General features: G+C 47.0%; 1 protein-coding gene across 1 annotated transcript; it reads right to left on the bottom strand.

Moving 5' to 3' along the window:
* Window positions 1-1,598: 1,598 nt before the first annotated feature.
* Zbtb34 (zinc finger and BTB domain containing 34) lies at window positions 1,599-22,959 on the bottom strand. The gene is made up of 2 exons (XM_005082061.4): window positions 22,915-22,959; window positions 1,599-4,996 (listed from the first exon to the last, which is right to left on the bottom strand). The coding sequence occupies exon 2, from the start codon at window positions 4,984-4,986 to the stop codon at window positions 3,472-3,474; it is 1,515 nt and encodes a 504-aa protein (XP_005082118.1). The 5' UTR covers window positions 4,987-4,996; window positions 22,915-22,959; the 3' UTR covers window positions 1,599-3,471.
* Window positions 22,960-23,417: the final 458 nt, after the last annotated feature.

The raw sequence follows: 23,417 nt of genomic DNA, 5'->3' as shown, positions 1-23,417 counted from the left end.
ATGAGAAGAAACATAAGGATTGAAAACCACAAGTGTTAGCAAAAGTATAAAACGTTTTCACAGTTTGTGCAATGGGGTCAATGTCTTGGGAAGGAAGGGTGCTGTGGCTGTCTTCACATTGTCTAACACGGAAAGGTAGCTGAGAAGAGACTCAATTACGCACAGGCCTGTACGAAAGCAGGACATGTTTCACTGTAAAGGATGTCTTCACATATCGTTTATCTTAGTGGACTTCTGCATCTGCTATAGTGAGAGACCTAACCTACAACTGTACAGGGGACAGGTTTGCTGTCCACAAGGAGTCGCTCTAAGGAGTTACACAGTGAGCTTCAGGGAGAGAGGCCTGCTTGTGTGGCCAAGCTGGGTCTCCTGGTACATTCTCATGCAGTTAAGACACAACTGACCACTGCTGCCCTGTCTGCACGGAGAGCCCTGGGCAGCCATGCCCACCAGCAGGCACCTAGTGCGAGTGCGCAGACAGGCTATGCAGTGCGATGCTGGCCTGGACGCTGCCTCCCTCAAAGCCCTGTGAACTTTACAGTACTGTGTTATGGCTTGAGAATTCATTCTTAACACTGCTAGCAGTGGAGAAGGTAAAGTGTTAGCAACACGAATGGGAGCAAGCGCAACTTGCAAAATGCGGAATCATGATCATTAAAAACTCAAATTGGTTTTCTGCCCCTAACAGTCCCATTACAATGTTTGAACCTGAACTGTACAATCAAAGCAATGTATATTTTTGTCAAAGACAATTTTGGATAAGTCACTCTTTGGTAAACTCAAACCAGCTAACAAGTTGACAAACACAAGAACTACATGTACGTAAGTCAGACAGACAGTAACAAGAGCCAGGACATGGGCGTGCTGCCCGAGTGCGCCCCGCTAACCACAGAAAGCTCTGGAAGCATCTCAGAAGGCCCCAGGCCTAAGTGAAAAGGAGGCTCCTTCCCTGAGCTTGACGTCTCATGTCCTTACACTTGGGGCCTTTCTTGTCACAAACTTAATTGGCATCACGACACAAAAAAAAAGTTTTTACATTTAATTCTCAAAAAGAAAAAGCAAAACAAAATGCATTTGTGTAAGGAAAATGAAAAAAAATCACAAACATTTACCTGAAACCTCAGAACACACTTAAGTAGGTAAACACTTGGGGTCCATCTTTCCCTTGAGGCACTCAGCTTTCTCGGCTGAACAAATGCTTCAGGGACAGAAAAAACCCCGACTTAGGCAGTTTGACGAGGAAAAGGCATTCCGTATACCCGATTAGCAAGAGCTACTCCCGGGAGCAGCAGGATTAGTCATCTACAGGAGTTAACACTGAGGTGAGGCGAGCAGTTCACATATGAGCAGATCCTGTGTGCTAAGAAGGTGCCACCATGCGCACCGGGGCTGCTACACATGAGGAAAGGGAAGGGAAGGGCTGGAATCAACTTTTTCTCAAATAAAAAACAACAGAAAAAGACTCTGGTAGTGGTGTGGTGGCACATGCCTTTATCCCAGCACTAAGGAGGCAGAGGCAGGAGAATCTTTGAGTTCGAGGCCAGCCTGGTCACAGAGAGAGTTCTAGGACAGCCAGAGCTACACAGAGAAACCCTGTATCAACCACTCCAGCCAAAAACAAAACAAAACAAAACAAAAAAAAACCCCACCAACTAAACAAAACAAAAATACCTCCCCCCAAACCCATCATTCTTGGTATTTTAAGAGCCAAAAAAGCATGGCAAACCAGCAAACATCTATTTCTGTATTTCTTAGCTCCTAGCCTCTGAGGTGGTCCTCAGTTTCTGGGTTGGTTGTTTGTCTGAGTTTCAGAGCCCAGTACTCAGGCAGACTAGAGTACTGCTGTCTCTGCCGTCAGCTGCAAACCTGGCCTGTAAACTGCCTACGAAATCGCCCTCTCTGCCTGAGTCCACAGCACCAGAGCCATCTGTGAAGCCTGTTGGCGTATATGAACCTAACAGCAAACAGACATTTTCCAAAGCACTGACCAGACACCACTCAGACAGTAACCCGTTTGCCAGCACACGCTTTTGAGGTTTCTTTTCAAGCTGTGAACTTGAGAGGAAAGGAACTAAGTCATTACTACTGGTAGGTTTCACATTTTCTAGATGATACTGACCTAAAAGATACTTAACATAAAAAATAGCACCACGTGACCAAAAATGGTGAGACATACACACAAATTTGGTGACACACTGAGGATCTTTGAGGGTTTGACTTTTTTTCTTTAAGCAGGAAACACTGAGTATAGGAGCCACTGAGGCTCTCATTAGCACATACAATACTAAGATAGATATATTGCTTGCAATTCCCGTAGAGGATAGCTTTACAAAAAGTACAAATTCCAAGTTCTGCAGTTTCCCTGGGAACTGCATAGAAAAAGTTGTTGTGCACCTGAACTGGCTGTTTGAGGAGAGAGAGAAAAACCCAAAAGGAAACAAAACAACAAACCACAACACGACCTGGAGAATTCTGGAGGCAAGTGCTACACAAATTCCTGTCCTTTAGTAAGAGTACTAACTCACGGAGGAGCAATTTGATTTAGTTACCTGGTATGTATGCTTCTACAGTACGGAATGAAGGTAGATTTGTAGTAACCCTTGAAAACCACTGCTCCTTTGGGGTTGGCTAGTATAACACTACTCTGTGTAGAAAGGTCAGCACCACAGGTTGTCCAGCACACCTGGACAACGGACAAAAGTTCCAAATGGTTCCCACTACAGTTGAAGGAGTTTTATGGCATTTGGCTTATGTGTTTGTTATGAAGCAGAGCTACGAACACTGTGATTTGCTTTGCTTGCATTTGGACACAATGATTACTATACGTGAAAGTCTACTGACGTTCTTCTGTAAGGGAAACGCGGGTGGAAACTAACATAGTAGGCAGGGCTGAAACAGTCAGAGCTCTGCTCACATTGTATTAAATTATATATTCCTTACATTCACCTCAACCAGAATAAACCCAAATTTGAGAATTATATATACTATATATAATAACCACTTTATTATATATATATATAAATTGTCTAACTACCCCCTAAAAGAAGTTTTAAATATGAAAAGGTTACCCATTTCTATCAGCTGACGGCATCCAGCCTCTCTCCATGAAAACGCGCTGGGGCTAACACCCACAGTGAAAGAGTGTTTGCCTCTGGGCAGAGAACATGGGGTCAACCGGTTGGCATGGCTGAATCACTGGCAGAGTTGGGAGAGGCGTTCAGCCCAAGAGGAATACTGTCAGCCTGTGTTTCCCTGGATATGCTGCCCTTCATGCTTTGAGCTCCCTGGGGGAGGGGAGAGGGGAGGAGAGGAGAGGGGAGTAACCACAGGAGGTGCCACACCTGGAACCCTCAGAGAGACTACAAGAATCCAAGAGATTTCCAGATGGTGGGGGATCCAAAGATTACAACAAAGCAAATCTCAACTATGCATCGCCCGTGTGCTTTGCGCGGGCGCCCCTTCTCCGGCACCTCAGTCAGGCGCATCAGCTACTGTGTGGATTTCCATTCGGGAATCCAGAGCCATCTCTGAGGCTGACACGTCGCTTTCGAGTTTCTGTTCCATGTACACATCTGTTCTTTCGGGCGACTCCATGCGACTCCTGACCTCGGTGACCCCTGGGTGGTTTTTGCGCAGGTGCTGGTTGAGGGTGCCCTGGAACGGAAAGCATTTCCCGCAGACCTCACAGCGGAATGGTTTGTCGTCGGTGTGGCCCCGGATGTGGTACTCCAGCTGGTCCTTGCGTGTGTACTTCTTCCCACAGAACTTGCACACAAAGGGGGTGATCCCCATGTGCAGTCGCATGTGCCTGTCGAGGCTTCCCTTCTGGTTAAAGGACTTCCCGCAGTAAATACAGATCAGCCTCTCGTTGTATGGGTACCAGTAGCCCCTGGCACCCCTCTCCCGGGGACTGCTCTCATAACTGGGATTGTTCGTCATGGCTTCACTGTCAGACCCCTGCACCACACCCTGCGGGTCACTGTGCAGGTGAACAGACATAGCCCGCTTCTGGCGGGCACCCCGGCCTCGGAAGCAGCTCAGCATGGACCTGGATGGACTGGAATTACTCTGACCTCCAAAAGCTTCTGGCCCGCTGGAAGGCTGTGAGGCTGCCTGGAAGTAGGGATACGTGTGCTGGAGCACAGAGCCATAGGCACCCACGTTCACAGCCATAACTTGTTCCCCATCAACCATCTCTGTGTGGTAGCCGTCATCACCCAAGGAAGAGCTGTCGGAACAACTGGGTCGGTCAGACTTTTCCATCTTCACTTTCACCTCAGTGATCTGGCTCTCCCTGACCAACAAGTCCCCTTGCTCGTGGTCCCCTTCAATCTGAATCTCATACTCAGACACGCTGCCACTGCTCCCCCGATCTGAGTGCCCCTCTTCCTGTAAGCGGCTTCTAAGGGCTTTGTTGGGGGTTGTCTCCATCCGGAGATCGCTGCTTACTGGAGGCTGCCGTACCTGAGAGCAATATGGAGGGGAGATCTCAACAGGACTGGCAAAGAAGCTGCCATCTTTCACCCCATTCTGGCTTTCGGGATTCTCTTCAGCACCAATGGTGACAGAGTCAACATCTCCCACGCTGATCTTTGAGTGGATGCTCTCCAGGATCTGCGTGCACTTGTCAATGACACACTGCATCTGAAGAAAGCTGGCTGCGGTCAGAAAACTGACAACATCCTTCAGCTGCAAGGACATTCTTCCAGTGTAACAGAAGGAGAGCAACTGCTCAAACACACTGGGGTTCTTAATCACAGATATCGACAAGCCACTCATAGTGCTCAATGCTGAATGGTCCCGAAAGTATGGGGAGCTGGCAGCGAGGACGGCTTTGTGGGCTCGGAATGGCTGACCCTGAATGTGGACGATGATGTCACATAGCTTCCCTTGCAGGCGGAGCTCATTTAGTTGGCTCAGAACGGTGCTGCTGTGCTCGGGCACATCGAACTGAATGAAACTGCTGCTGTCCATTTCTACTGACATGGGGCGTAATCTGCAGAGACAAAGAGCATCCGTAATTCGCCAGAGCTCCTCAGCAAAAGCAAGCAGCGTTACATACGAGCTCACATCAACTCCACAGCTAGCACTCCTAAGGTCTGCCTTAACATTCTTCCTCTTGCTTAGCTTTTATCTTCCATTTTTCCATTAATTCACCTAAAGCCAAATAAGTGAATGATCAATCAGTCCAGTGTCATTCTTCTTGCCCAACACTCAACTTGATCACAGAAAAGCATTGCATGCACAGGAGTGCTGGCTCAGCTGACGGAAAGTGGCACCCTTCAAGAATAATTATCCCCAGATGGTCCTGGTGCACTCCAGAGGAGAGACAGGAGCATCTCTGTGAGTTCAAGGCCAGCCTGGTCTGTTGAGCAAGTTCCAAGACCAAGACAGCCTCCAAAGCTACAGAGAAACCTTGTCTCGAAAAATTTTTTAAAAAAATTAGCATTCACCTGCTGCTGAGGGTCTCTGAAGGACTCTATGAAAAATGTTCCAATTCATATACAAGACATCCTGCCTTGTATATGGTTTCTGTACACAGCGTGTGAGCAGGAACATGTGTGTGAGCACGTTCATGGAAGTCAAAGGTCAACACTGGCATCTTCCTTCTCTCTCTTATATTTTGAGAGTAGTCAATCTCTCACTGAGCTGGAAGCTCACCAAGTGGCAAGTCTTGCTGGTCAACATCTCAAAATTCATCTGTCTCCAGCCCAGAGTACTGGGATAACAGACACACGTCTCCAAGGCCAGTCTTTAAATCTTTATTGTTTGTGTGTACAGGTGTTTTGCCTGACTGTATGTCTGTGTACTATGGACATGCAGTGTAACTGAGTGTCGAATCCACTGGAACTTCAGTTATAGATGGTTGTGAGCCACCCTGTGGGTACTGGGGATCAAATCCCAGTTCTGAACTCTCTTACAGTCCCAGGGTTTTTTTTCTTCTTCCCATTTTATTTATTTATGTCTGAGGTGCCAAAGGCCATGCGGAGGCCAAAGAACAACTTTTGGGAGTTGATTCTTTCCCTCACAAGGTCTGGGAGATCAAACCCAGTTGCTGAGTTATGTCACTGCCCTCCTTGCTTTTGTTATATGAGTACTAGGGATTGGAACTCAGATCCTCAGGCTTGTACACACACACTTTACTGAATAAGCCATGTCTCCAGTGACCACTCACATACTTTAATTGGTATTTTTCAAAGTCCAACAACCCCAACACAATGAATGGAATAAACTCCTTTCCAGTGCAATCATGATTCGGGCTTTCCTCACATGCTCAGTCCTTTGCAGGGAAGAGTTATTTCAGGCAAAAGCAAGAAGAGTGGTGGGCACACTACAAGTCAGGACCTCCAATGATAGATACTCAGCACTAGCACACTTGGGACAGCTCTGCTCCCACCACTCCTGACCTGGGATCTGCAGCAAAGAACCACTCCAAACCACTGACGGGCCGGGCGGTGGTGGCGCACGCCTTTAATCCCAGCACTAGGGAGGCAGAGGCAGGTGGATCTCTGTGAGTTCGAGGCTGAGCTGGTCTACAGAGCGAGTTCCAGGATGGCCTCCAAAACAATACAGAGAAACCCTGTCTCGAAAAACCAAAAAAAAACCCAAACCACTGACGGAGCTGGTGAGATTGCTCAATGGGCAAAGGCCCTTGCCACCAAGCAAGACAGCCTGAGTTCAATTTCTCAGGACCCACACCATAGAAGGAGAGAGATCAATTCCCCAAAGCTGTCCTCTAACCTCAAGTGCACTGTGGTATACGTGTACACACATGTACACACACACACACTAGCTAAGGTAAACAAGAGACTAGAACTAGCAATTGTAATTTTGTTTTAAAATCCACCCAACAGATTTTGCTTTTTTGAGATGTCTGGCCTCCCCCTCCAGCTCTTCCCGAGTGCTTAGCCTGTAGCAGTGTACCATCACCCCCGACCAACCGACTAAGAACTGACTGGAGAACAAGTCTGTGGGTCTCCAACTTACTTGGACAGACAAATGACAAAGCAAACACAGCAAACTTAACAGTGGCACACAGTGGTCACAGGGTTACTGTGGAACCCTGTCAAGTTTTCTGCAGCTTTTCACAATAAAACATTGAGGTTCAGAAAGCATCACCTACAACAGAAAAGTACAAGGGAAGTCGGGGACTTAACAATTTTATCTTAAACAATAAATAGTGAAAATAAGTGACTCAACTAAGGAGGCTAGAAAAACAAAGACAAAAGCAAGCAAAGTAATTCAATAGCATATAACCACCAAGGGAAAAAAATAGGACTGTAAGTCTTAACTCTAAGATGCTTGCAGGAAAAGATCAGTTAATTTGACTGGATCACATCATAATTTTCAATCTTGTCAGAATGAGTTCAAACATTTTAGTCAAAGAGGAATGTTACGCTTCTATTTATCCTAGACTTCTGACTGGAGTCAATTTAAAATCTGCATGAGATGGACATATTTTTAGGATAACATAAATTGGCAGAACTAAATGAGAACGACACAGAAGTGCCAAGGCACAAACGCTCTCCAGGCCGTCCCCACTGTGTAGCCGCAGGAGGAGACATGGATGGAGGCGTCTCAGTGCACCTGGTACAAAGCTGACAGGATGGTGAGCAGCGGGAAGAAGTCTGTCTCATCTAAGGCACTGAAGGGCCTCTGCAAACGCCAACAATGAGGAACGACCAGCTAAGGTTTGAGCATTGCTAAGATTACCCATGGCATCAGAAAGTCAAAGGAGAAACACGCTCAGCTACATCAACATTACGCCAAATTCATCTCAGAAGTAAACACCCATTCAGAGTAAGAGAACAGCAGCCCAGTAAGGAAGAAATAGAACACTACTCTTAAAAACATAACAAACAGTATCTACTGCAAAGCAATGACATCATCCTTAGAAAGATTCATTCTTTTCCCAAAATATATTCAACAAAACATGTGCTAGCCCCAACATCCTTACCTCCTAAGGATTAAAAATACATTAGCATAATAACCCATCTGAAAGGGTTTTGCAGACAGCATTCTGTTTAACTCAGCAGTTTGCAAACTCATTTAACTGTGGAACTCTCCTCTCAAGGTATGACATTAGCATCCAAAGGAGCAGTGCTCCCTAGAGCACATTCTGGTAAACACTCCAGCTAAGGCATCCCATTAGGGCTTCTAGGACAGGCAAGGCTTTCTACCATCACTATCCTTTCTTTTCTCCTTCCTTTCTTTGTATTTTGAGACAGGGTCTCTCTATACAGCCCTGCTGTCCTGGAACCCACTATGCAGACCAGGCTGGCCTCAAACCCATAGAGATCCATCTTTCTCTGCCTCTTGAATACTGGAATTAAAGGTGTGCACACCTGGGTTAGTCATAACCATTCTTAACATTGTTGTGTTTGGAACCCTGAGCTAAAGCAGCAAGGGAAACTGAAGGCACACAACCATTTAAGAAAAGATGGAAGACCCAGGCGTTGGTGGCGCACACCTTTAATCCCAGCACTCGGGAGGCAGAGGCAGGCGGATCTCTGTGAGTTCGAGGACAACCTGGTCTACAGAGCGAGTTCCAGGACAGACTCCAAAGCGACACAGAGAAACCCTGTCTCAAAACAACAACAAAAACAAACAACAACCCAAATCCAAAAAAAAAAACAAAAACAAAAACAAAAAACAGAATTACTGGTTACATGCAAATATTGACTATTTAAACAAAATCCATAAGCGATCACTTGCTGTTTTGTCAGAATGAGGTACAACCAGCAATACAGCAGCAAGGAGTTATAAGAAATCTGGGGCCATAAATAAAATGGGCAAAATGAAAAAGAAGGCTTTATCTTTTTTTACAGTGTACACGAGTGAGTGTGTGTGTGTGTGTCTGGGTGTATATGTGTGTGAGTGTGTCTGGGTGTATATGTGTGTGTATGTGTGTGTGTCTGGGTGTATATGTGTGTGAGTGTGTCTGGGTGTATATGTGTGTGAGTGTGTCTGGGTGTATATGTGTGTGAGTGTGTCTGGGTGTATATGTGTCTGGGTGTATATGTGTGTGTGTGTCTGGGTGTATATGTGTGTGAGTGTGTCTGGGTGTATATGTGTGTGTGTCTGGGTGTATATGTGTGTGAGTGTGTCTGGGTGTATATGTGTGTGAGTGTATGTGTGTGTCTAGGTGTATATGTGTGTGAGTGTGTGTGTCTGGGTGTGAGTGTGTGTCTGGGGGTGTGTGTGTGTGTGTGTGTGAGTGAGTGAGTGTGGGGGTGGGGGAGAAAGAGAGAGAATGAGAGAACACGAATGTGGTAGTAAAGGACAACTTGTGGCAGACTTTTCTCTCCTTTCACCATTGGATTCCAGGTACTGAACTTAGGTCACCAGGCCTGGAACAAGCGCCCCTACTCACTGAGCCATCTCACTGGCTTACTATCTTAATAAGGATTTTTTAATAAGGGTGAATGAAGAAACACATCCTGGCTGTAAGATAATGCTACAGAGATGAATACTGTCTTCTAAAATGAATTCATAAATATAATGTAGGCCAGTGGAATTTTTTGTTAAGTTTCTTTAAAAACCAATTTAAAGCCAGGAGGCAGTAGCACACCTTTAATCCCAGTACTCCGGAAGCGGAGGCAGGTGGATCTCTGAGAGTTTGTAGCCAGCCTGGTCTGCAGAGCATTCCAGTCAGGGCTATACAGAGAAACACGGTCTTGAAAAATAAAACAAAACATAACAAAAGAAAAAAAGCTTAAAAATGCATCTATTCTAGAACATTGGTGTCCAATATAGAAACCACATGTGTTTTCTAGTGGTTACCAATCCTCCAAACAAGCCTCCCCCAACCCCCCCCCAGAGCTAGACACAGCACCCAGAGCCTTGAGCACTACTAAGTGAGTCTCCACTGCTGTACAGCTCCCTAACCCATCTAGCAGTTATGCTTGTGAGGTAAATAACAAACAACAACAAAAAACATTTGAGTTAGTCCAATAGAGCAGACGTTACCACAAGGTGGTTTTTTTCTTTTTATTATTATTTTAATTTTAAATAGCTTGTTTTACATGTCAATCCCAATTCCCTCTCCCTCCCCTCCTCCAGTACCACAAGGTGTTTTAAAGTCCTCACGATTCCACACCAAATCTTGGCTACATAGGGAGATGCTGTCGGAGGAAAAGAAAAGGAAAAATCTAACCAGACTTAATATACAACTGGGCTCTAACTCATTGGTAAGTATGAAGTGGGAGTCGGCTGAGTGCTCAGCACCAGCGGCAAGGAGAGTTATAGTCCTTTCACCGTAAGTGCTGGTAAGGCTAGGCCATCTTTACAGTGAGGGTGTGGTCAGAAAAGACCAGGGAAGCAAATGTACTTTAAAGAAGACCAAAAGGATGCATAAAGGCTATCAGGATGTGTGAGGGTGAGTCCTGCAGGAACGCTGTCTCCACGGAAGGAGGCGGGAGGAAGGACACACCGGAAGCTCTACTTCAGCAGGGAGGGCGCGGAGAAGCAGAGGAGGTCAGTGGAGAGCAGTCACTGCAGGGGCCATTTCAGGGAAGGGGAGGAGGACAGCTATTAGACAGACAGAGGTGGCGTGGGGAACGCGACAGACTTTACTGCTGAATCCTTCCTGGAAAGAAGGCATGATGATGTTCAAATGTGGAGGGCTAACTACAGAAGTAAAACCTGTTTCTTTGTCTTAAATCCATCTATTACGTATACAACATTCTGCCTCCATGTATGCCTGCAGGCCAGAAGAGGGCACCAGATCCCACTATAGATAGTTGTGAGCCACCATGGGGTTGCTGGGAATTGAACTCTGGAAGAGCAGCCAGTGCTCTTAACCTGAGCCATCTCTCCAACCCAAAGTTTTATATCTTAAGCATGCTTACAAAAGCCAGGCAGTGGTGCTGCTCACTTTTAATCCCAGCACTCAGACGGCAGAGGCAGGAGATTCTCTGTGAGTTCCAGGACAGCCAGAACTGTTACACAAAGAAACCCTGTTTCAAAAAAAAACTTAGAAAAAAGGACCAAGCCAGGTGGTGGTATGACATTCACAAATCAATAAAAGCCAAATATCACAAATGAAAACTCCACAAATATGAACAGATGCTTTTTTAAAACAAGGACTAAAAATAGCCTTTTAGACAGAGAAAAATAGTCGTTTCTTCGGTAAATAAACAAAATTTAGCAAGAGATGCACTCTTTCTCCACTTAACAAAGCTTTCAAAAGTACAGCCCTCACCTAAGAAAAGGCGATGTCGCCTGCCTCACAGCACGGCTTCAGCACGATGTGTCTAAACAGCTAACAAAGGGGGGAGGAAGGTGCGGGGAAAGCTGGGGTGGCAAAGCGTTTTAAGACGGAAGGGCTTCTAGAGGCTGCTCTCCAGGTGGCCGTGTCAGCAGGGTACAGGAAAGCAGCACACCAGGGCTGGCTGATACCTGAGGATCCCGTCTTTCTGCAAAAGGAGAAAGGGAGGCACTGTCCCGGGCCACACAGTGACACTTCCTTCTGCAGCACCAGTGAGACTTGAAGACTCCTCCCCGGAACTGCTAACAAGCCACACTCGGTAAGAAGCTGCTGGGAGGTGGCCAGGTGAGTTCACAGGTAATCTGAGTTCTAGGCACATTACCAGACTAAGGAGAACGAAAGGACTAATTTCAAGTTCCATACCCTATGGCCAGATTTATACGAGTGGTCCCAGGACAGAACTCAGAGACTGTGTCTGGATGTCAACTTCACCTATGATCCTTTGTTCCATTAGGAACAGCAGCTTGCTAATTCTTCCATGCATGGAATTTCAACAGGCCTACTTTATATTAGGTTTCTAAATAAGTTTGTCTTTAAAGTAAAAAATATATGCATATCATAGTACTTCAGAGCATGATATAGAAATATAAAAATAACAAAACTCTCCCACTCCAGTGCCCTCCTCTAAAGGAAAAGTACTGCTGGAGTTCCTCAGGGAATGCTGAACATGTACATCATATGCCCGGGTCCTAAGAAATGTAACTAGGTTTGGAGAGATGGCTCAGAAGTTAAGGGAGCTGGCTTCTGTAGCAGAGGATCCAAGTTTGGCTCCCAGCACCCACACAGCACTTCACGGTATCTGTAACTCTAGTTCCTGGGTATCTGATGCCCCCTTCTGGTCTCCTTGGGTGCCTGTATGCATATGATGCACATACAACAGTCACACATACATAAATTCTTTAAAAGAATAAATATATTTAATATACCTTAAAATATTCCTATAGAGGCACTTAACTCATCAACCTCATTTTTTCCAACTTTCACAGCTGTGACACATGTGTTTAACCAATGTCAACTGATGCCAAAACCAGGCAGCAAACTAATCACACACAGTGACACATTACAGACATCTCAGTTCTTTTGTAACTCTTTGCAGAAGAACTATGAGGCTGTCATTTCAACCTATAAAGTCAAAGCACCTTCCAAGAGGTGGTAAGTGCCTAGTGGTCCCAGATCACAGGGAAGAGCTACCCAGAACTACCAGCATCCTTCCCTTCTGATGTGCATGTGTTTTTCTGTTTCTCACACTTAATGGCAATCTGCCAAGGGCAGGGTGAAGGCAGCCAGTCTCTTAACGGCCTTTTTTATCCTCTGCCTGCAGTTGCCTTTTTACTGGATTGTCAGAACTCTTTGTAAATTAAGGAAATTAGCCTCTGTCATTTGTGCTGCACTAAGATTTAATTGCAATCAGTAAATGGCATAGTAACCAGGGACTTAAATTATTTCTCTACACTTACAGGAAATACTCAATATCCACTCCTACACACAGCAAACCACAGGGAACGCAAAGACTCACAAAAGTCCCAATCTTGCAGTTTGACATGGGCTTAATGCAGCTTTCTCCCAGCCCAAGGAGAGATGGGAATGGAATTCATTTTTGATAATGCAGAGATGTAATTTATATTCGTTTTTCATTTAGATTAAGTTTGCAGCTGCTTCAGAAAACAATAATGAATTTGATTATTCCACTCACTAAAAACATTAGGATCAGTGTTCTTTAATTTAGCAGATTAATCATGTCTTCCTTTCACTTGCACATTATAATAGGGAAAAAAAAACAAAGCCCTCATCATTTATTTACCCTGTAATATTTTAACTTTAAAAACAAGCACATATAAGCTGGATTTTTTCCTATGGTGCCATTAATAGCTATTTTGTTTTTGTCTGTGAAAGCTATGCTGAGGATAAGAGCATGAATTAACTTGCGCTGGCTGCTGCCTGGGAAGATAACCCTCCTGCTCTTTCAGCGTCGCCGGCAGGCACTCCCCTCCCTTCGCCTTCCTGGGCACCAGGAAGCTCCCGTTACTGAATGCTGGGTGCATGCTAGGCAGAATGCCAAGGCTTGCATGCCTTACTTCAAGGAGCCCCTGAGCATCCCAACGTTTTAGAGACAAGGAAAGCAAGACTTCAAGAGGCTGACTTTGCCAGCACCATTTCCATGGGCCCAGGAGAGGAAGTGAAGCCGCAGAGGCGAAGAGGAAGGAAGGTGACAGAGACAAGTGGCAAGCATCTTCCTATCGATAAGATAGTGAAGGCATTTTAGTAACAGATGCTCAAAGTACCAATGTTCAAAGTGTCCTCTTTCCAGACCAAAACCATCTCCTCCCAGCAGAGTAGCAGGAAGACAGGAGGCCAGCCTAGGCTACACATAAGTCCTTTCTGAAAGCAGCAAAACCAGACCTGTATAGGTAAGAGCTATGAGGAGGAAAAGATTGGGGGTACCCCTAGAAAAGTACATAGTCTCTCTGAAGATCAGTTTTGATGCCCTTGTATTCCTCAGGCCCCCTTTCCAGCTCCGTATACCTGCTTTAAGCAAAAGCACTCACTCTCTCTACACAAAAGCCTTAATTAGAAACCACAAAGCTGGGGCCTGGAGAGATGGCTCAGAGGATAAGAGCACTGCCTGCTCTTCCAGAGGTCCAGAGTTCAATTCCCAGCAACCACATGGTGGCTCACACCCATCTGTAATGAGATCTAGTGTACTCTCTGGCCTGCAGGTATACATGTAGGCGAACACAGTATTCATAATAATAAAATCTTAAAAAAAAAAAGAAACCACAAAGCTAGGGCTCAAGTGACTGCCCTTTGGTGACTCAAGGTGGACATCTCAGCGACCAAATGCCCAAGTTCAACAGAACGCAAAGCAGCACTGAGATTGGAGTTCAAAGAACAAGAGTAAACTCTAAGCGATGTGCAGAACTGAGTGAGCCATGAGGACACCGAGGGCGGTAGGGACTCTAAGCAGCAAGGAGGTCCAATTGACAGGGTGAGTTCAGGGCAGCAGCTCCATTAGGGAGGAGTTGGGGCACACTGAGGGAGGCCACTCAGGCAGCCTAGCACTGTGGGCATGGTCACAGTGAGAGGGGTTAGTCCATCGACTACCATTCCTCCCACAGACCAAAGGAGAATGGAGCAGAAGGCCGAAGACCAGATGGCAAGGGGTTAGTAAGTAAAGCTACTTGAAAGCTCTGCATGGTCCCATCAGGAAAAGCCCAGACACACCGCTGCCCTGCGGATGCCACACAATGCGCTGCTGGGAAATGCAAGAGAAGCTCAGTTCTAAGGCTTCCCAGCACAGTGACTTTGCTTGTTGGTTTGGTTTGTTACCTGAGGGAACTCTAGAAGAAGAGGGAAGGGAGACAGGGACACAGTCAAGCAGAAACTATACACATGCTGAGCTAAGAAGGGACACGAGTGACTAGCCCGTTCCTTCACATGGGTGTGAACAAAGGAGGCAGAAAGGCAGTGACTCTTACAGGAGATGTCACTGTAGCGCAGGATGAAACGAAAGGCCTGGCCAATACAGAGCACAACTCCTGGAGCCTTCAAAGCAGCTGCCTGCTTGCCAGTGTCCTAAAAATGAGTGAGCAATGCTCAGCTGGCTTTCCCCTGAATACCATCAATATTCTTACAATAGTGTTTTGAAGACTTGTAGTACCAAAAATAACTAAAAGAGCTGGGTAAATTCATACACAGTGGCTTAACAGCTCTCCCAGGCATGATATCAGTTCTAGAAACCATAAAGGCACAGACAGACAAATGTACAGGACGACATACTACTACCACTCTCTCTAAAGGCCACAGGTAAATGGCAGATTGAAGGGAAATTGCAACACGAATAATAAAAACCCAGAGACTGATATTGGGTTTCAAGCTTCAAGCTGAAGATCAGCAAAGCAGCCAGACATTAGTTCTTACGTCTACCTGAGGCTGAAGGTTGATCCTGTCTCCATGAGCTCTCCTCAATGTGTCTGGAAACTAACTCTCAGGATGCAGCCTGAGACACTGGGCTCCTGTCTTTTATATACCTCTCTAGGGCTGGGATTAAAGACATGAGCTCTAATTCTCTTTTACACTGATTCACTCGAATGTAGTGCTGGGTGGCGTTGAACTCACAGAGATCCATCTGCCTTTATCTCCTGAGATTAAGGATGTGTGCCACCACTGGCCAGCTTCTATGGTTAACTAGTGTGGCTGGCTTTGCATTTTGATCCTCAGTGGCTTTACTAGATCATAAACAATATGTCACCACAGGAAATGCATACAGATTTGATATTGGGCTAACACAAAATTTTTTCCTGAAGAATCAGCAAAGGCTACTGACAGCTAAAAAGAAAAAGATCTACAAAAGACAAAAACGCACAAAAACATGTTTTAACTTTATTCATGATTAAAGACATTTGAATTACAAAAAGAAAAAAAGTGACACTTTTTTAGTAGGGGCAGTACTGGGGGACTGAACCCAGGACCTTGCACATGACAGGCAAACACTCTACCACTGAGGCACACTATGATTTAAGATGCCACTTTTAAGCCATTAGATGTAAGCAAGCTTTTAAGTGCTGGCAAATATAATCCCCACGGATAATTTGGTGGTATTTATCAACATATTAAAGGCTTTTGTTATAAAGTAACTGCTAAAAACTGGGTCTAGAAGCTAGAGAGATAGCTCAGCAGGTAAAGGCACCTGCCACCAAACCTGATGACCCAAGTTGGACCTGCACTCTTGTGACACACTTGGTAGAAGAGTTGACTCTTGCAAGTTGTCCTACATGTGCACAGTGACATGCATGTGCACCCACACATAAATGAATGCAATAAAAATTATCTTTAAAAAGAATTTAAAATACAGATACAGTGCTTGAAGTGTGTATACATGCATGTTGCAGAAGTGTATATTCATGTATGTTGCAGAAATGCGTATATACACATGCTGCAGAAGTATGAATTTATATATGCATGCAACAAGATATCCACTGTGCTTTTCTTTCTTTTCCCTTTTTTCCTGCTGCAGCCACAAAAGAGGAACAACCACAAAAGAAGACTGGTTAGGAAAAAGCAGGGTACAACCGCATACACATGAAGCCCAGGCTATTTGAGAGGTTGAGGCAGGACAGCCCCTTGGGCCCTGGAGTTTGAAAGAAGCCACTGTCAAAAAAAAAAAAAAAAACCCTGTCAAAAAAAAAATCCAACTCTATAATGAAATACAAAGCAGGTGTTAAAAGGAACAGACAGATATACTGTGTATGCTTCAATACAGAAGGAGGTCTATGCTGCACTTAAAAGTAGCCAGGTCTAGAGCAACTTATACGCATGATATTTTTCTCATGTTCATTTCTATAGTTGACTCATTCTGTTCTTTGTATGTTCTGAGACAGGGTCGTACTCTATAGCCCGGGCTGGCCTCAAACTCGAGGCAATCCTCCTGCCTCTGCTCCCAAATATTCACTTAAGGTGTACACCATCATGTCCAGCTTTACAGTGTTCTCCTCAACAACATAGGGGTTAAAGGTGCTAGTTATTACACCCATGAGTAACTTGTGAAAGTCTCATCAGTAACAGTATGCTGACACACAGTCCCATGTTACAGGTAGTACACATGAGAACCACACAACAACCCCAAGAGTGCACTTTTTTTTTCCAAGACAGGGTTTCTCTGTATTGTTTTGGAGGCTGTCCTGGAATTCACTCTGTAGAGCAGAATGACCTCACTCAAACTCACAGTGGTCTGCCTGCCTCTGCCTCCCGAGTGCTGGGATTAGAGGTGTGTGACACCACCACCCAGCTCCAAGAGTGCACTTTTAGTGGGCACATCCATGTCACTGGAGCTGGGGAGTACGACAGAGGCAGCTATGGAGTTACAGCAGCAATTTATGCAGCTATGATCTAAGACTGCCTCATTTTTTTTTCCTAGACTGCTCACCTGGAATTTACCATTTGTAGCAATCCTCCTGTCTCTGACTCTAGACAACAATGCACACAAAGCTTCTTATAGCTTTGTGATAACAAATGACAAGATAGTGTACGCATGCCTATGCATTTGAGACACATCTTTTCCTTATTCTTACTGTTTCCCATCTTTTTAGGCTATGTGGTTTCTGGGATTTTTTTTTTCAAATTGTGGCCAATATTTCAAAAAAATACACATATTAAGTGGACCCATTAAGTGTTTAGGGATGTAACTCAGCAGCAGGATACTCACCTAGCAAATGTGAAGCATAGTGGCCTGGTACAAGAAGCACAGCAGGAATATCATGTGAAGAGGCTCAAACATGGGGTAGAGGTGGAAATTAACTCTGGGGCAGCCAGAGTGAACACGAGTCCAGAGGAGTCACAAGGACTCGTGGTGTGGGCTGACATCCACTCAGGGGCACAACAGAGTCCAGAAAGGACAAGCCGAGCTTAGGCTATCCAGTAGGCAGTAAGAAGTATGATGTGGGAGTGGGAGAGAGGAGGGACTGACCAACACTTCGATAACTAGAGAGGATGTGGCATTACAGCATGGGGGGGGACAATGCACTTGTTCCTCAAGAAAGAGGTCCTCTAACATAGCAGTAGCAAGTCAGAGTCAACAAACCTGATCCTCTCCTAAGCACCACTTCCACTGACTAGGCTGGAAAGTAAAATCCACCACCATAGCCGGGCGTTGGTGGCGCACACCTTTAATCCCAGCACTCGAGAGGCAGAGGCAGGAGGATCTCTGTGAGTTCGAGGCCAGCCTGGGCTACAGCAAGTTCCAGGACAGCCTCCAAAACAATACAGAGAAACCCTGTCTCGGAAAAACAAACAAACAAAAAATCCATCACCATGCCTAACATTACATGTTGAGGAAAACAAACACAAAAAGTTGCTAACACCCTTGTACACTACAACCTGTGTCACAGAAAGCCTACTAACAAGGGACTCCTAAATGTCATCTGGACAAAACAACACACGTGGGCCTAACGTCCCCTCCACAATGACCATGGGTGGAGCCTCAGAACGATCTCCCCATGACAACCAGAACAAAGCAGAGACCAAGCAATGGGAGTTGTCTCACAAGCAGATGCGCTTAGGCAGGGACCTCACAGGAGGCTTTCAGTGTGGGTCAGCTGATGTATCCTAAAGCAAGCAGGTAACTCAAGACCTCTGGACTGCCAGCACAGCTGTAGCCTCAGCACTCAGACTGTCCTGCTGAAGACCCTGGAGGTGCAGAACAGACAAGACAGGAGGCAAAATCTCCAAGGTGGCTGACTCCATTCACCTGGAACACTGTAGCCTCAGGAGACGCTATGCCTCCTTTAAAAGTGCCCAGTTACACTTCCAAGAAAAGAAAGGAAGGTGACAAATTTGGAAGCACTTGAGGTACTAGAAAGAATCATTATTCCCAGTCAAGACACTTGTGATTTCAAACCCAGGCTTGCAGCAAGCCCGATGAGCAGCAGGGCTGCAGGAAGCATTGTGATGCTGGTGAAACTCAATGCAAGGAAAAAAAACCAGGGAGGAAATGGCATTCTGTGATGGATATTCATGAAGGGCGCTTCCTAATTTAAAGGAAAACAAGTTTAGAGTTCTTACTGCATTAATTCATGTGAGAGAACATTTTTATCCGAACTGTTACATTTCTGAGCGAGGCGCTAACACTCTCCAGGTCTGCCCAGATACACTAATTTGGGGAGGGTGTGATTTGTCTTAGTCAATGCACAACACTGGAAGCCGCTTCTGAGCTTTCCAAGCAGGAGAGGAATGGTGGCTTCAACCTCACCAGCCACAGTGAGGACCGGCTGCTCTTAGCCCCTGCTGTGCACACTGAGCAGAGGGAGCTCTTCCTGGCAGCAGACACAGATGTTGCAACCATCCCCACTGTACAGATGAGGAGACACACTCCAAGAGACAAGGACCTTAAACCGCATTTGTCAGTCTCCAGAGCTAAAGTACACACCTCTCAGAAGGAAGAGGACTTTCACTTGGGCATCCTGCTGCGGCGTGTAGCTTTTCTTGGTGCTAATCTTCATGACCAACTTCAAGTGGCAAAACAAATTCCATCAAGATGTCCTCCTATACAAAGCCAGCTGGTCTGACACAGTGGCAAGGGGCCATGATGTCAAACTGGTCAAACACTTCAAATGGTTTTCAAACTCTGTGAAATGCCCATTGTTTTTATTCTGTCCGTAAAGTAAGCCCCAAAAAGTGTTTCGAAATCTTTGCTTTTTTCTAAAGATAGGGTTTTGGTCTGTTACCCAGGTTTGGATTCAAACTCGTGAGTTCAGCGACCTCCTGTCCCAGCCTCCCCAATAAGGCACCAGAGCTTTTTGCAGCACTGTCCCTGGTCAAATCTCACATTTGAGTCATGAGCTGAAAGGATGTTGCAGGCAGGAGTAAGCTTCCTTAAGGCAAGACCTCCGTCTAAACCAAGGCGCAGCAGCTTACTTACTCACGGCTGGCTTTTCCGGAGAGCTAGAAAACACACGCGTCCCACCTCTTAGAACAAACGGGTTAGAAAGGCTCACCTTGAACTGCATTCTTCCAGGGTGCTTTCCATGCCAGCAACATCAACAGAAAATAACCATTAGAAGCCTAACTGCGCTCAGTTGGTGACCTTCACTAAGCTAAATTCAGCAGTTTGTCAGCTACAAAACATTAAATGGACACAATTAATAAGTCCGAAAGCATGAAACAGAATTTCAACTAAAGTGACATGAAAATTAGTGGAACTATAAATGACGGGACTCTGGGTCTCAACACCTGACATTCTTGCTTCACCTGGACGGCAGGACAGAAACATGTCCCAGGCTAGCCCATCTCCCCTCCACTCTGACACACCACACCTGATAGCTTCAGCAGTCCCTAAGTTTTGCTGCCTCCTTTGTGTGCCATCGTCATGAAAACTCCAGAGGCTGTGGAGAGGCCTTGGCTTGTAAAGTGCTTACCATGCGAGCATGAGGGCTTGGATTCTCAGCACCATGTAAAATGCCACGCACAGAGGCTCATGCTGTGCAATCCCAGCACTGGCGAGGCAGAGACAGAAGAATCTCTGGCGCTTGCTGGCTAACCAGTTTGGCTGAAGAGTGAGAGAACCCAGCTCAAGAGATGAAAGCGGAGGTGGTGGAGAGCAGTGGAGAAGGGTCCCTGGCGCTAGTGCACGCGCACCTGTAACAACCCTACAATGCAGACTTTATTTCACATTACAAGAAGAAGAGGCAGGCTCAAGCTGGGGGTGTAACTCAGTAGTAGAGCATTTGCCTCGTATGTGTGAGGCCCTGGGCTAAGTCTTCAGCACCAGAAGAAAAGAAAAGGAGGAGAAGGAAAGAAAAGGCAGGCTCAGAGAACGTGGTAAATCATTCAGCTTTGCATGGCTACTGAGTGGCTGTGCTGAGATTCAAGTCCAGACCTGATCCCAGACCCCACTCTCTTTTCCCACAGCCTTAGACTTAAGAATTAATATTTTAGAGCTGGGCAGTGGTGGCACACACCTTTAATCTTAGCACTGGGAAGGCAGAGGCAGGAGGATCTCTGTGAGTTCGAGGCCAGCCTGGTCTACAGAGTGAGTTCCAGGACAACCAGGGTTGTTACACAGAGAAACCCTGTCTCAACACACTTTTTTTTCTTTCCCTGAGATCAGAAATAAACACTAACATTTCACAGAATTTTTTCTGTTCTTTCTGCATCTGAGAATAAAATTGAAAAATTCCACCTGGGATTTCAGTATTAAATACCAGTAGTTACAGAGGACAGAGAAAGCTTCTCCTTTAAGGAAAAAAAAAGTTGTTTACCAACAAAAATCAGGAACTATTTGAGGACCTAGTATCAAAATCCCGGTTCCAGCATCAGGTAGCAGAAGACTCTGAAAGAAGCATTCACATTCTGTGTCTTCAAACAAAACTCCTGCTTCAGCTGGGCCAAGACAAGCTCAGCAACAACCAAGGAAGCTTGCTGCAGAGTCCCAGTGCCACAAAGGCATGGGGGTAGGGCGTCGAGGGAACACCCTTTGGAGGAAGTATATCTTCAGCAGGGGCTTGAAGGAAGTGAAATGGAGAGTGTTCTCAGAGGGCTGGAACAACGGCCCAGAGGTAGCCAGAACCTGGGCAAACTCGCAGAAGCAGAGGCCAGGGAAAGTCAGGTTCGGGTAAAAGACCCTTGAACGGGGGCGGGGGGGGCAATCGAAAGACACCACAAAGCAAACTGGACACGTCAGCTGTGAACGGTGGTCTAACTGGCACAGCCCCCCCCCCCAGCCTCTTCCTTCCACCTCCTGCTCGGCACACCCTCCCCCCGTTGCTGGAATACACCTGCCTCTAGAATACTTTTAACTTTGGCCTAGTGTTCAAGACCTTTCAGGAACCAAGCCTAATCAATCTTTCCTCTTACTCCTCTCCCATCACAGCCCTCAGCCAGGCGGCAGGTCGGGTCACTAACTCCATAGTTCCTTTCTTCCCCCCGCTAATCTGAATCCTACTTGTCATCTCCCGCCCCTCGCTAAGCCCCACCGCCGCCCCTAGTCACCTCTACCTCTCTAAGGCACACAACCTTGTCTCAGGGACATTACCTCGTCACAGGCAATGTCTGGACACCCAGTGGAAAGCCTTGGTTGGGGATTAGGGTGCTTTTGACTCCTTTCGGCCACCACTCACAGCATTCTGACATTTAAGCAAGCACTCAACTATTTTTTTTTTTTTACTTCCTATACTAAGTTTGGCGTTAGCATAAAGGAAGGATGGGGGAGGGGGAAACCTCTGGAGTCAAAGACCAGCTAAGAAGCTGTTGCAATAATCCAGATGTGAAGCAAAAACAGCCTAGACTAAGGAACAAAGAGAAAATGGGCAAATACAAACGGCAAAATGCTTGCATGCAAAATGCTTCACAGGAAAACTATGGACGGCAGCAAGGAACGGCGAAAGCTATGGCCAAGAAAACGCTTCTGGGAATCATTTTAAACCTCCCTGGGACAAAGTGCACGGAGAGGTTAAAAAGTCTACATCTGGAAGTTGGGGGGGTGGGGTGTCTTCAGTCTTCAGTAAAACTGCCCCGCATGTCGAACCAGGCACAGACGTTACAATGTCAGATATTCCAGCATGAGGGGTCTGCAGCGAGTTCATCTAAACTCTATTCTCACGTGGAGAAACTGAGGCCCAGCATGGAAGAGACGTGCTGAAAACCTCAAGATGGAGCGTCCCAGATGTGAGTAACCCCAAAGCAGTCACTTGGCCTAGGCAAGCAGTGTTTTACACGCCCCCTCCCCAGCCCATCCTCAGCTGTGCCCGAGTGACCACGGAGACCTCCCCGGCCAAGCCTAACACGCGCCGCCTGTTTACCTGGCACCAGGCGGTGGCCGGGGACAGCAGTTCCAGGGCAGCCTCCGCCGACGCCCCCAGGCCGGGACTGGCTCTCGGGGGCCACGGTCACTCAGAGCCCTCCGTACAGGAGGGAGAGCGAAGCGCCCGGGAGAGGAGGCTGGAGAGGTGCAGGGCAGCTGCCCTGGCTCACCCCTCGGGGCCAAGCGCCTGGCCTCCGGTAAGTGCCCGGGCTTCAGGACCGCGCCCGGCCGGCCCCCGCACTGGCCAGGCAGCGTCTCGCCCGCCCGCCCCGCCTCACCCACGAGGAACCGGACAGCCGCCCCACGGGTCATCCAGACCCTGACACCTCCGCCCGCGACCCGCCAACCTCACCTGGGCCACGCGCCGCGCTCACATCGCCCGCCCGCGGCGCCCCCTCCGCCGCCGCCGCCCGAGCCAGGCCCTTCCCCGCCGCTCCCGCTGCCACCCCTGCCCGCGCCCCCCGCCCCCGGAAGCGCTTCCAGGCCCCGCCCCCTCGGCGCCCGCGCTTCCGGGCAGGCGCGGACCCGGGTGGTTGTGGCTGCAGCCGAGTCTCTCGTGGAGGGCTGGAGTCTGGTCCGAACCCTGGTTCCCGGCCGGAGCTGCGGGCGCACCAGTGGACGGGCAGGCGGCTGAGCGGTAACCCGGCTCTGGAGCCCGCCCGGAGTCCCGGCTCTACGGCCAGTGACCTTCCGCCCGCCTTCTCACGGGCGCCCCCTGCTGGACGGAGCCGGACTCGGGAGTGCGCTCCCCGACCCATAACTAACTCTTCTTAGTTCTTTACCTCTGTTTTTATTACTTTTGGGTTTTCTTTTGAGACAAGGTCTCAAAAACAGAATCTCCCTATGTAGATGAGG

This window comes from Mesocricetus auratus, unplaced genomic scaffold (assembly GCF_017639785.1).
Source record: "Mesocricetus auratus isolate SY011 unplaced genomic scaffold, BCM_Maur_2.0 Super-Scaffold_100047, whole genome shotgun sequence".
NCBI lineage: Eukaryota > Metazoa > Chordata > Mammalia > Rodentia > Cricetidae > Mesocricetus > Mesocricetus auratus.
This window is presented reverse-complemented; position numbering and strand designations above follow the sequence as displayed.